The following is a 12,424-nucleotide window of genomic DNA, read 5'->3' on the forward strand; positions in this document are numbered from 1 at the left end:
GTTTAGTACCTGTGACACTGGAGGTTCATGCAAATCCAACTGAAGTCTCTGAACCACATCAGTGAAATCCTCTGCATGAAAACAAACTACATCTTTGGTTATACGTGGCTGGTCACTCCTAGAGGAATGAAGATTTAAAGTTTATTTAGAGAATGTGCCATAATACCTATATACCTAACATCGTAGCTGTCATCAAGGCATAACAGGAGATTGTCCTGGCTGGTAGAGGGTATCTTGTCCCCACAAAGACAGTATCTCTTAAAGGTAGTTGATCCTACTACACACTGATCAGGAACAGCAATTTTAAAAAAAACAAACTCCAAAAGAAGAAACTCAAAAAACTGAAGAAAATGTTTGAAGTAAAGGAGATGTTTGAAGAAGAGAAACCACAGCCACCAGACTCACCTGGGGGCCAGGTTGCAGTCATCGGGTATGGAGAGGGATAGAGCATGACAGCCGCCATGTTGCCTACTTGCCCAGCACCCTCTGGGCGAGCCTGTAGCCCAATCAGTTTAAAGTTCCCTGGCTGTCCTATCAGGAGCGGCCAGGGGAGAGCTGGCAGGAGGCGGGGCCTGGCTCCAGACCTCAGAGAGGCAGTTCTCCCTCAAGTCCGGCAGCTAGGTATATATTAACTCCTGACCCCGCTCCCCGGCACTTTGCTCTCGGCTAGCTCTAGAAGTTTCCAAGTTAAGGCTCTGCACAGGCACAGAGTCCATTTATGTGGTGTGCACTAACCAAAGAACTACTAGTTCTGTTTTGAAATATACAAGTGCAACACACCAAGTAACTTTCCCAACTGTGTGCAGAAAAAGCAATGAGAATTCCTTCCTGCAAATTACAGTTGGGGGGGGGAGGTGACAACATCAGGAGTTTGCAGAAATCTGGATTTAGATAATTCTCACAAGTTGGATTTTAAATGCTTCTACAAGTACGCCTGCTGTTAAGAAGTGTGTAATGTAAATTATTCCAAAGAAGTCTGTCTGTATTCCATCTTGATGCCAAACCACTCTTACACTTACCATTCACCAAACTGTACAGCTTTCAGCACTCCAACAGCAGCTGTACTCTGCCAGTCAAACCCTTGCCCAACATGATCAGCATGTGCTCTTGTTCTGTCTTCAAAAAGAACTTCACGGGGTTCACTGGTTCGAGGTAGATACTGGAGATTTTTTATTTCGTTCATTGATCTATGAAATGAAATGAGAGGGAGAAAACTGTTAGAATCGCTGAGGAGGTGCACAACAGACAGCATTTCTAATTTTCAGTATTCATTAATTGTTTCATTATATATACACACACAGAATGTTATGTTAGATCCAGACTAACATTGAAATCCTATGTAGAGTTACTCCGATCTAAGCCCATTGATTTCTGCTTAGGATTTCACTGTAAATGTTTCATCAGTAAAATGGAACTTTCCTGACTTCCACTAATCTTCAGGAAATGCTGCTCCTGGGTAAAAGAGTCTGTGGAGTAACATGAAGAGGGTTTACAGAGGGAAGGGAGAATTGGTGGAAATTGCCTATGTAGTCTAGATCCAGTGAGGTGTGTGCACTTCAAAATATTTTCTTTTAATTTCTGTTTAAGTTTTTTTTTAAAAAAAATGGCATGATTTCATTAAGCAGAAGTTTCAGAGGGAAGCGTTGCATTTTTTGTAATTATTTTCAGGCACAGTGTTTGGGTTTGGAAATTTCAGCACCCCAAAATCAAGCCCTTTTAAAAAATCACCCAGAACTAAAACCATTTCGGAGATGCAGCCTCAAAGGCAGCAGGAGTGGGAAGGGAGAGAGGAAGCAAGAGGAAGTTGGCCTCAGCAAACAGCTGTTTGGCAGCATTTGGCCCTTTTAAATTGTAAAAGGCTATTTTCTATGGGAGTATTCTCCCATAGAAAATAATGGCCCTTTAACATTTGAAGGGTCCTGGTGTCTCCAAGTAGCTGAGCCAACTAATAGCTGACAGTGAGGTAGACCACCCCCTCTCCCACCCCCAGGTCCTTCTAAATGGCAGGCATGTGGGCTCCTGGACTTACTTCCTGGGCAGCCAAATCTCACAGGAGTGTACCTGCAATTTTCTGGTTGTCAGGGCATGTTCTGGCACCTCCAGTGGCATCAATGGGAACTGTAACCTGGAGGAAGTCTGCAATGCTGCCCTGGAACCACCAGCAAGGCTGATGTGGCCAGAGAACTTTGACACCAGTTCAGTCCTTCCTTTTCTTTTAAACATTAAAAGGACAAAGGAGCAAACATGGTATCCAAAGGCCAAGTATACCGAATTATCGTTAGCCTCTCTGGGCTCTTTACATTTTTTACATTATTTTCTCTGGGAACAGTCTTTGTCTCCAAAATCTTCCCATAGAAATAAAGGCCGTATAAAAGTTTAAAGGGACTAGGTGGTGCCAAACAGCTGTTTGCCGGGTTGATTCTTCTCTCTTCTTCCCCAACTCCTGGCCTTCCTGAAACACTCCCAGAATTCCAGGGTATAATCATTACTCCCAGATTTGTAGAAGTGTTTTGCGTCATCTTAGATATCCACGAGTCAACCCAAAACAGCTAAATTTGGGTATCTTTAATTCTGGAATATCCGAACGCACACTCCTAGATCTAACTTGCTATTTTATGCTCCATTGCTTATACCCCATTCCTTCAATGGCACTTAGATGTGCATAACCAAGGGCAAATTACTGCACATGATCATAATTCAAAAGGAGAATATTCCGATATCAGTTATAATGAGAATATTCCGGCAACAGTTATAATTTGTACTAATGCACTAATGCAGTAGTACATCCCATCCTAAGCATTTATTTACACATGCATGAAGTCTTACATTGATTTAAAAGTAGTAACTGTACAACCTACACAAATTGATCAAACTACAGCCATGCCCACTGTTCTAGTAGACTCACAGTAAGCATAAATGTTGCTTAACAATTTTTGTGCAGAACATTCAAGGACCTGTCTTCTCCATTGCTTAAAGGATCCATTAGCACTACAGAGAAAACAATCAGTCACGGTTCTTGTTTTCCCAAAGCAAAAGAGCAACTGAGAGATCATAGGTCAAGGCAGACAATTTCAAATATTATGCTCTACCCAAAAGGGGACAATTTATTTATTGACAATATTTCTATGCCACCTTTCTACCCTGGGTCCCAAGGCAGCAAACATCAAAGCATTTCAACATTAACCCAGTGTTTATGTATAAATAAAACAATTCCCTAAAAACATATACACACATACACATACATATGTAACACAGTGCTGGTCATGCACAATGCACAATCAATTATCTTGTTTATATATAGTACTCAAGATGCCTAGTACTTTACACAGTAGCAACACAAATAGGTCTCTGATCTTGGCATAACAGAACAAGGGGAGTAAGCCAGAGTAACCAGGAAAAGAACATGTTCAGTAACATATTCTGGGATGACTTGGTTTCAGGATCAAAACCAAAGAAAATGATAAGTGCTGTAGACATTATTATTAGCTTCCATCCCACTGTAAAATGTTGCAGTTAATAATCTAAGTAGTATTACCTGCGTCGTTTGAATGGGGACTTTGGCATATCAGCTGTTGGAATCATCTGTTCTCCTGGCCGTACCCACATTATGGGGCCATCATCACTTTGTGACCGGCACTGTAGTCTGAGACTAGAAAGAGTACCCCAGGGTAGAGTCATCTGTATATCAGAAAAGAAAGCTGAGTCAACGAATCAGTAGAACATAATGAGCATGACTACCCACACTATATAAAACACTAGATCTCTCTTAATAGAGTACAGTAGGTTTGATCAAATAACTTATATTCATGAAACATCGTGCACACACACACACACACACCCCTTTTGCCTCCTAATCAACTGCTCCCCTTAGCCAGGGAACCCTGTGGAACAGAATGGTACGCAGCAAGCATGAGGGGAGGTGCTACTGCCCAAAGAGCTTGCCAAAGAATTAAAGATATATTTCTGACAATTCTCCTTGAGCTACAGCCCCCTGTACTGCATCCCACTCTATTACGAAGAGTCCACTGACACGAAGGAGCAGCTTTGAGAGGCATGAAAAGACAGATCTGTTCTGTGAACTCCTGTCCCCAGTGTGTTGGATCTAACTCAGTGTTACTATTTCATCCTGCAAAAAAAAAGTAGGTGAACTGTTCATGCTACTCTACAGCTATTCAATCACTACTTAATAATGTGTTACAGATATTAGTAATGCTGATAATATAGGTAAACTCTCACTGTAAAGAGTAAGATTTAATACGTAGCAAAAATAACGCTTACTCTGAGAAATGGAGATTCTTCTAACATATCAAGGAATTCTGGGAAATAGTCTCCAACTTCTTCATCCACAGCTCCAACAAGGCTGATCTGCCTCATTGGACCCGCTCTGTAGGTACCACAGCAATATGTTCGACTGACCTGGAAGGGTATCAAGAAGTTACAATGCATTTTTATTCTATAGCATAGCATTTAAGCTACTTACACAGCATATTATGGTATTGTGAAGTCTACAGTCAATTCTAGTAAAGAAAAGAAGCCTGCTTGCAAGCTTAGGTTCACCAGCAGTTCCCATTGATAGATAACCTAAATGACAGGTTGCAGCCTGCTAGAAAAATGTACTCAAAGCATGATGAACATCCCATTTGTTTAGTGTGAGAGCTACCTTCATCCAGTGCAAAGAGCATACCAAAAGCATCTAAAGAACAAAACTGATCTAGAGATAGTTCCTGAAAAATGTAATACAATCCAAACAATTAACCAGGAAGAAAATAATCAAACAAGTAAGAACTAGAGAAAAACCTTCCTTTATAAACATGCCAAGGTAACAGACTTGCAGGAGCCCAAAAAGATCATCTACCATCCTTGAAAAGACCAAAAAAAGAATACACCTGACAGGAAATGCATCCGTTCATCAAAGTTTTCCTGTTCCTCCTTTATGTCTAGGTAGGGATGCCAGCACCCCAGTGTGAGCGGGGCATCCCTACCTTTCCTCATCCCAGTCCCACTCATCTGACCAGCAGGAGAGAAGAGAGAGGAAGGCTGGCCAGAACCCACTGGAGCATATGAAAAAAATGGCACGTCCCTGGCAGCTCTGATGACACATTTCCAGTGGAAAACTGGAAGCTATGGGCAGAGCCAAACTCAGCAGAGCCAAACCAGCCCCCAATCTAGTGAAAATTTTACATTTGGGGATGATTTTGGCCCTAATGAGACCATGTAACTTCCAGTTTTCAACCAGAAGTGCCATCATTGAGACTTCCAGGGAGCATGTACGTGCAAAGCATGTGTGTGAGAGGCCTGGATTGGGGCCCTGCACCTGCCTTGCAACACCCTATCCCCTGCTTCTTAGGTAAGGGGGGCTGGCAACCCTATTCCTAGATTAGAGACAAGAAATAATTTGGCAACATGCTGAAATAAAACTAAAGTATTTTAACTGAAACAGGAACACTGTACCATCTTCTACGTTTATCCCAAACCAAAAGCAAGTCTGGGATTGTCTTCTCCCATACTATCTAGCCCACCAGTTAGAATCTGCTCTCAAGCCCTGCTGTCTGTGCCCCAGAGGTGAGGAGGGTGGCTAAAGATGGTGTTTTCTGACAAAGACATCCTTCAGGATGTCTTGTCAGTAGCAGAGAGATTGGAAGCCCCAAAATAGATGCCTTTAGCAAATGGTGAACCCACTGAAGAAGCCTCCAAGTACTTGCAGAGGGCCAGTTAAATCCTTTTATTGCAGGAGTTCCTGGGAAACCGGTCAGAATCCACAAAGATCACTGTGCTGGAGATGAAGTCTTCCACTGGAGCATAGACTACTGGAAGCTTAAGGCATTGTACCACCTCTGGAACCAAAGATTAGAGACAAGAAATAATTTGGCAATAATTTGGCCTACCAGGCACCTCCTATTCTATCTTGACTGCCTTGTCAAAATTGATGGGAAGGGGAGGCTGCTTGAGGGGGCCTCCACCTGAGGGAAAGCCCTAGCCGAAGCTAAGGGCCTATCTTGGTCTGGTCCTTCTAGTTTTATTTTGTCTGTAGGATATGAGGAACCTTGTGCAGCAACTTTGGAAAAACTGCCTGGAGGAAAAGGGGCGTTTGTATGGTCATGATCAGCAACTCTTCTTTCTCAGAGAGTTCTCCTCCCTTGTCAAATAGGTGTCTGACTTGTCCAAGATCCAGCAATGGACTGTACTCTCTATGACACTCATAGGAGGAGGACCTCTAGTGAGGAGATTAGCAACTACTCAGTCAGAGCTCTTGGATGGGGAGAGTGGGCTAAAAAAACTGGAGCCCCGTTTTCCCTCTTGGCTTCTGCCTGCAGATGGGAAGGCAGAATAGGACCTGCTTCTGCAGCAGGGACTACGCTTGTGCTTCAGCTAGGGCAGAATTTATCTCATCTGTATCTCTCTTGAGCCGGGCCCTGAGATTTGCCTGCACATTCTCACCCAAGAGATTTGGCTCTGGCAAGTCTGTTGGTCTGTCCTTGCCAGACCTGCTCTCTGGGAGGGGAGGGACAAAAATGGAAAATAGAAAGCCCTCCTTTCCCTTGCCATGTGCTTAAATCTGAAAGTATGGTGCGTGCTACCAGCTTTCCTCCCTTTTCCCGCCGTGTCCCCGAAGGAAAAAAAAAAGAGGGGAATTCCTCTTTCACGGTTCCAATGGTTCAAGACCCACTCTGCTTACCATTGTGGATGCTTCTGGCAAGAGAGGATATGCTCAGCCACAGGGTCTTCGAAATCTGGAGCAGTGGGGAAAGCATTGCAAGACCTCAAAGCCCTGCTCAACATGGGCCCTGATGGGGCAACAGGAACTTTCCTCCATACTGGGGGATGAGTATCTTGGCTGTTGCCACTGACACTCCTCTGCTGCCTTGTAGGAAGTGATTGTGGAAGCTCCTAGCCAAAGCATGGAATCCCCACACCAATCCTCTTCTCCCAGGGAGTAAAGGACAGCATATGCCAGAAAGGTACCTCTAATCCTGATCCTGCAGCAATAGCTGAGAAGCCCTTCCAAGCTAGGCAGACCGAGGACAGTTACAACAAGAAAGAGAGTGGAGGAAAAAAGAGTTGCCACTATGAGTGTGCACCCCAAAAAAATCTCAGATACGAGTTTCAGGGATCAAAACAAAATCTAGGATCCCAGCTATCCCAGTCAGATTCTCTGATCTGGGTTAGAGAATCTGGGATTTGACCAGCCATTATTCCCTATGAATAATAATGTTGAGGGGCTCAAGGAGGCATTTTTAAGCAATCACCTAATTTGCTAGGAACCTACTCCTGACTGTCCACTAAAGATCCCCCAAATTTCAGGAGGACTGGACCCCAGGATCCCATTCTGTGGGCTCCTGAAGAGGCTGCCCCCAGTCATTCTCCATTGTTTCCTATGGAAGAAATATTTCCAAGCCTTTTAAACTCTATGGCTCCCCCGCCCCCCAGCATGGGATTCTCTGGTTCGACAGAACTCCTTTGCAAGCTTATTATTGTTGAACCACAGAATCCGATTGTCAAATCAGAGAATCCCTTTACTGAGGCTTGCCGAGTTATGAAGTTTAAAAGGCAGCTGATGGTAGCTGCTTGAAAGGGCTGTTTTGGAGCATGGGTGGGAGGAGGAGCAGAACAGGATGGGAATTCACCCTGCCAACCTCACCCCGCTCTCCTGCAGTGGGGCAGTGTTTGGCTCCATTTGCACTGCTGCTGCTGCTGCTCTGCCTTCACTGTGGCTGCCTACAGCCAGATAATCCAGCCCCAGCAAATCCAGGTGCCTGGATCTGATCCAGGGTCTGCCCTGAGGAATCAGCATAGCCAGATCATGCCAGATCAACATAAATCCCATTCTTTTTCTGGTTCCCAGACCTGGATTGCACATCCAGTCACCACGCTCTCTAATAAGTGCAGAGAAATGACCACCTACTTGCAAGCCACAAAGGGCTGGAACTAGGAGACTGAGGATGACATCCCTCCTACCAGGAGTTAGCAAAAGAGTGATGACCCTGCCTGTCTCCATGGAGGAGCTTCTACCCATGAGTTGTGACTACCCCAACCTGGACCACTGGAGAATGGGAGAAGTACTTCAGGAGCCAAGCTAATGCTATTTCAAGATGCTGAGATTCTTGGGTATAGTGGTGCCAAGTATAATCATTCTTTCTCTCTGACAGAATGGCCTGTCATTTTATGGAAACTTGCATGTATGAAACTGTAACTTTTCTAAAGCAGAGCTTCTTTTTTAAAAAAAAATAATTTATTTAGAAATAGAAAAGATTTAGCAATGGAAAGCAGTGCTTCTGCCCTCCCATGCCATAAACAACCAATACCTTGTTACATTGCTTCCTTTATCTACCAAACCGTTAAGCATGAGCTCTTTTAAGGAAGAGACAAACATTTCTTTTGTTATGAAACAGAGGTGTTATTGTGACTCCAGGAAAGAGAAAAATGGGGAGGGAATGGAAAAACAGGAGAAATTATCTCCAGTTCCTATTCTATCTCCCCGGGCTTCGTCTGCAGCAACATGTAACTCAACACAGTTATTTGTTAACATTGCCTCACAGAGCACTTGCAACCCAGAACTTAAGTAAATCAATTTGGTCACTGCTACTGGAAGGTATGACGGTAAATGGTAGGATAGCTGAAGAAGCACCAGGCTATCACAAGCGCCTTCCCACCTAAAGGCTCACTTGGCACCTACTTTCCTTTATTTTGGTGCCAGGCCAAAACACATCATTTTACCCAGGCTTTTAATATGGGGGTTTTATCTAAGCAGCCTTTTAATGTTCTGCTTCTGTTTTATGGATAGTTTTTATGCTGTTTATTTTCAATGGCTTTTTTAAATGTGGTGATTTTAATTGTAAGCTACTTCAAGCAGGATTCCGAAGAGGCAGCATAGAAATATCCTAAATAAACAAAGAAAATGATATAATCTTCCATCACAAAAACAAATCCACCAAGGTTGTTGTGGGTTTTCTGGGCTGTATTGCCATGGTCCTGGCATTGTAGTTCCTGACATTTCGCCAGCAGCTGTGGCTGGCATCTTCAGAGGTGTAGCACCACAAGACAGAGATCTCTCAGTGTCACTGTGACACTGAGAGATCTTTGTCTTTTGGTGCTACACCTCTGAAGATGCCAGCCACAGCTGCTGGCGAAATGTCAGGAACTACAATGCCAGGACCATGGCAATACAGCCCGGAAAACCCACAACAACCATCGTTCTCTGGCCGTGAAAGCCTTCGACAACAAATCCACCAAGGTCTAGCAATGCAGCTAGAGTACAAAGAATACTGGGTACAGCAGTCAAGTTCTCCTGAATTTATCTGCCACAGCAACCATAGTTGTCATAATGCTAGAAGAGCACTCATCTCAAGGGAACCCTTTGGAGACTAAACTCCAGCGGGAAGTAGTAGAGCATATGCTTGGCAAGCACAAAGTCTCAGATTCAGTCTCCGTTGGGAAAGATTTCTTTATGGTGAAAAGCAGTAGTTTCTTATCCCAATGCACAAGCAAGCTTTAGTAAGCACCCAGAAAATCTATTCTATATAGATGATATAGTTTTGTCACTTCTCTCAATGGAAGAGCATCCATAAGTGCACCCTATTTCAGGTTTCCACATAAACTCTCTGGATTAGACAGCAAACCTCAGTTGTGGGTTTTATGTACCAAAACAGCCCCATTAATGTTCCTTAGCTGTTTCTGAAAAAGATTTAATCAGGCCTATAGACAGGCATGTTATGATGAGAGACGTGAGTATACTAAGGGCTGCTAGGTTTGACAGATCCCCATTATCCTAAAACAGGAGACTCAATGGGTACAACCTAATGATGTTATGGATGGGAGTCCCCACCGTTTCATGGAGTAAGGCATATGCCATTTGGTATTTCTGTGAAGACACAATCATGGGTTTAAAGAGAGGGGTTATTTACCAGACTAAAAAAATAAAAAACATGAAATTAACTATCAGTAAATGTAGTTGAGTTTTTAGTGCCAATTATTGTCTCCCATCTCCAAATCACATGTGCAGTCGTTATCACATTTAGGCATGCATAGATATCTTAGAACAAGCCATATATCTGCAATATGGCATGCCATCAGCTATCCAGGGAAAAGAGATATGCTTGTGATCATATCATGACTCCGAGCCCTTTGCTGAATAGGAAAGCAATCCTAAGGAGAGTTACACCCTTTTCTTCCTCTGAAGAGACACTGCAGAGCATAAGGCTGGACAGAATTCAAAACTGTTAGGAAAGCTGGGAGTGAGGAGATTAGCAACTACTCAGTGCCATCATTATTAAAATGGGAGCTCCCTAAATTATGCCTGCTTATAAATCACTGTCTTTCACTTTAGAAATTATCCTCTAATACCAGACAGATAGAGGTTTGTGGTTACTATGTAAAAGCACTCTGCATTTGTGCATATTTGCAGCCTCAGTCTTTAGAGAACGGATTATTTTGCGCAGATTTGTATCCTCCCAAAGATTTTACTTTTCTATAGCAAGAGATGAAAAGGCTTTACATTGCCTGAACATTACCACCACCACCACCCCTTTGGCCTTCTGCAAAAAATACTACTTCTTCCTGTTCTGAAAGGCACACAGTTCTGAAATTTGAATCTGCTTGAGCATTATGTTTTTTCAGTCTTTTAGTCCTAATGTCAGACTGTGGATGAAAGTAGAAAATGAGCTTGACAGAGGTTATTCTTCAGTTATTAAAAGGCATTCTGCACATGCTTAGAGGCATACATGTGTCGACAAAGCAGATCCAATCTGACCAGGGATTGTTAAGCAGTTTCTTCATGCAGTTCAATAAGAAATGTCATTGTTTCTGCATTTTCTGTTACTGCACCCTGTGCACTATTGAATGGGCTTCCTGAGAATATGGCCTTTCACAGATTTCAGAGGTTCTGTGAAATTGAGCTTTTCCAAGCTCATAGGCTGTTGGTAGCCTATGAGTTGAGGCTGTGGTCTGCTTCTTTTTATCTGTATTTCTGTAGGTATGAGTTTGTATTTGTTTTTAAATTTCATGTAAGCCACTTTGAGTCCATTGATCAGGAGGAAAGTGGGCTATATTTTTAATTAATAAATGCACACATGAAAGCAAGGTGGTTTTACATGATTACATTGATCTTTTTTTCTACCTCTGCCCTCTCATGGCTCCTGAGGAATGTTTTCTACTGCAGTCAAAGGAAACCACCCCAAAATAGAATAAGTCTTACTCAGATTGTTTGCCAACTGTTCTCACTTATCATTGCAGTCAAACAGAACAGAAGCATTGGACTCAGGGAGAAAAGGTGAAGGGACAGAGCAGAAGAGAAGTACTCTGCACCAGGCAGCTTGCTTGCAGTTTCTCCTCCCCCATTGCTTCCCAGGCAGTAGACAAAACCTTATTTCCATGTTCCCCTTGTTTTTCTGCAACCTGAGCTACAGACTTTATAAAAGATACGTTTTACTGAATTTTCTCACTGATTTTGTATTGTACTTTAAATTATAACATACAGGTAGCTTAAACATAAAGACAAAATATGTAAGAATAAATAAAAATGTTTCATTAGTTATGGAAAAATTAAAAGCACAGTGCTTTTAATTATCCATTGAAATTACTCAAAACTCAATTAGACTTGATTTGCATTATAAACCTATGTTATAATCTTGCCACAAAACCGCTAGAGGTTATTTCTGGCACACAAATACCAAAGGCAAACTGCAAATTATACTTCACCACACAGGATCCCCAGAAAAACTTGAGAATTAGTTTCATTGTTGCACAGTTTCTCTTCTTTGTATGTTTACATTTTATGCTTGTAGAGAAACTTCTGGAAAAGTTTACTGCAGTAAATACCACAAGCAATATTCTTCCAGACCAGCTTAAAATAATATGGAAGAGCAGGTAAGGAAAAAAATTCCTGTGTTACCAAGATCATAGCTCCAAAAGAGAGGATCTCTTGATCTGAGACTCAGGAATCAAAGTGCCTAGAGAAACAAGACAATGGGAAGATATGGGATCGGTGTAAATATGCATGAGACTGGGTTAGAGGCTAAGATGACTTGAGGATACAGAAAAGTGCACTGGAACCAGAGCATGTCAAGCCAGAAGGAGAGAGATTAATATTTATCAGGGCAATTGCAAGGTGTTTATTGTAAATGAGTCAGTAATATTTCATACAATTAACATACCAACTGTAACACAGTTATCAGGTATTTTCTGGTGCCTCTCAACACAGAGCACAGCTTCCCTGTCACGCTATTAAAATTTACAAGCTTGCCCACCTTAGGGCAGTCAAGGTATTTTATTAAGCCATGAGCCCAAAGGTATTTTGCGGCAAACTCTTGTGTTGTCACTAGGGTTGCCAAACTCCAGGTGGGGCCTGGAGATCTGGAATTCCAACTGCAGACAGATCGATTCCCCTGGAGAAACTGGCTGCTTTGGAGGGTGGACTCTATGGCATTAT

The 12,424-nt window shown here is 42.6% G+C and overlaps 1 protein-coding gene across 1 annotated transcript in view; it reads right to left on the reverse strand.

Annotated features, from left to right (window-relative positions):
* Positions 1-12,424, reverse strand: part of RSBN1 (round spermatid basic protein 1) — a 37,852-nt gene that overhangs the window by 6,583 nt on the left and 18,845 nt on the right. The window contains exons 3-6 of the mRNA XM_054980834.1: positions 4,279-4,416; positions 3,536-3,678; positions 1,020-1,187; positions 10-118 (exon numbers count right to left, since the gene is read on the reverse strand). Of these exons, the coding sequence (XP_054836809.1) occupies positions 10-118; positions 1,020-1,187; positions 3,536-3,678; positions 4,279-4,416 (558 nt within the window). The remainder of the gene's footprint in view (positions 1-9; positions 119-1,019; positions 1,188-3,535; positions 3,679-4,278; positions 4,417-12,424) is intronic.

The sequence above is a fragment of the Eublepharis macularius genome, chromosome 5, assembly GCF_028583425.1.
Source record: "Eublepharis macularius isolate TG4126 chromosome 5, MPM_Emac_v1.0, whole genome shotgun sequence".
Lineage (NCBI taxonomy): Eukaryota > Metazoa > Chordata > Lepidosauria > Squamata > Eublepharidae > Eublepharis > Eublepharis macularius.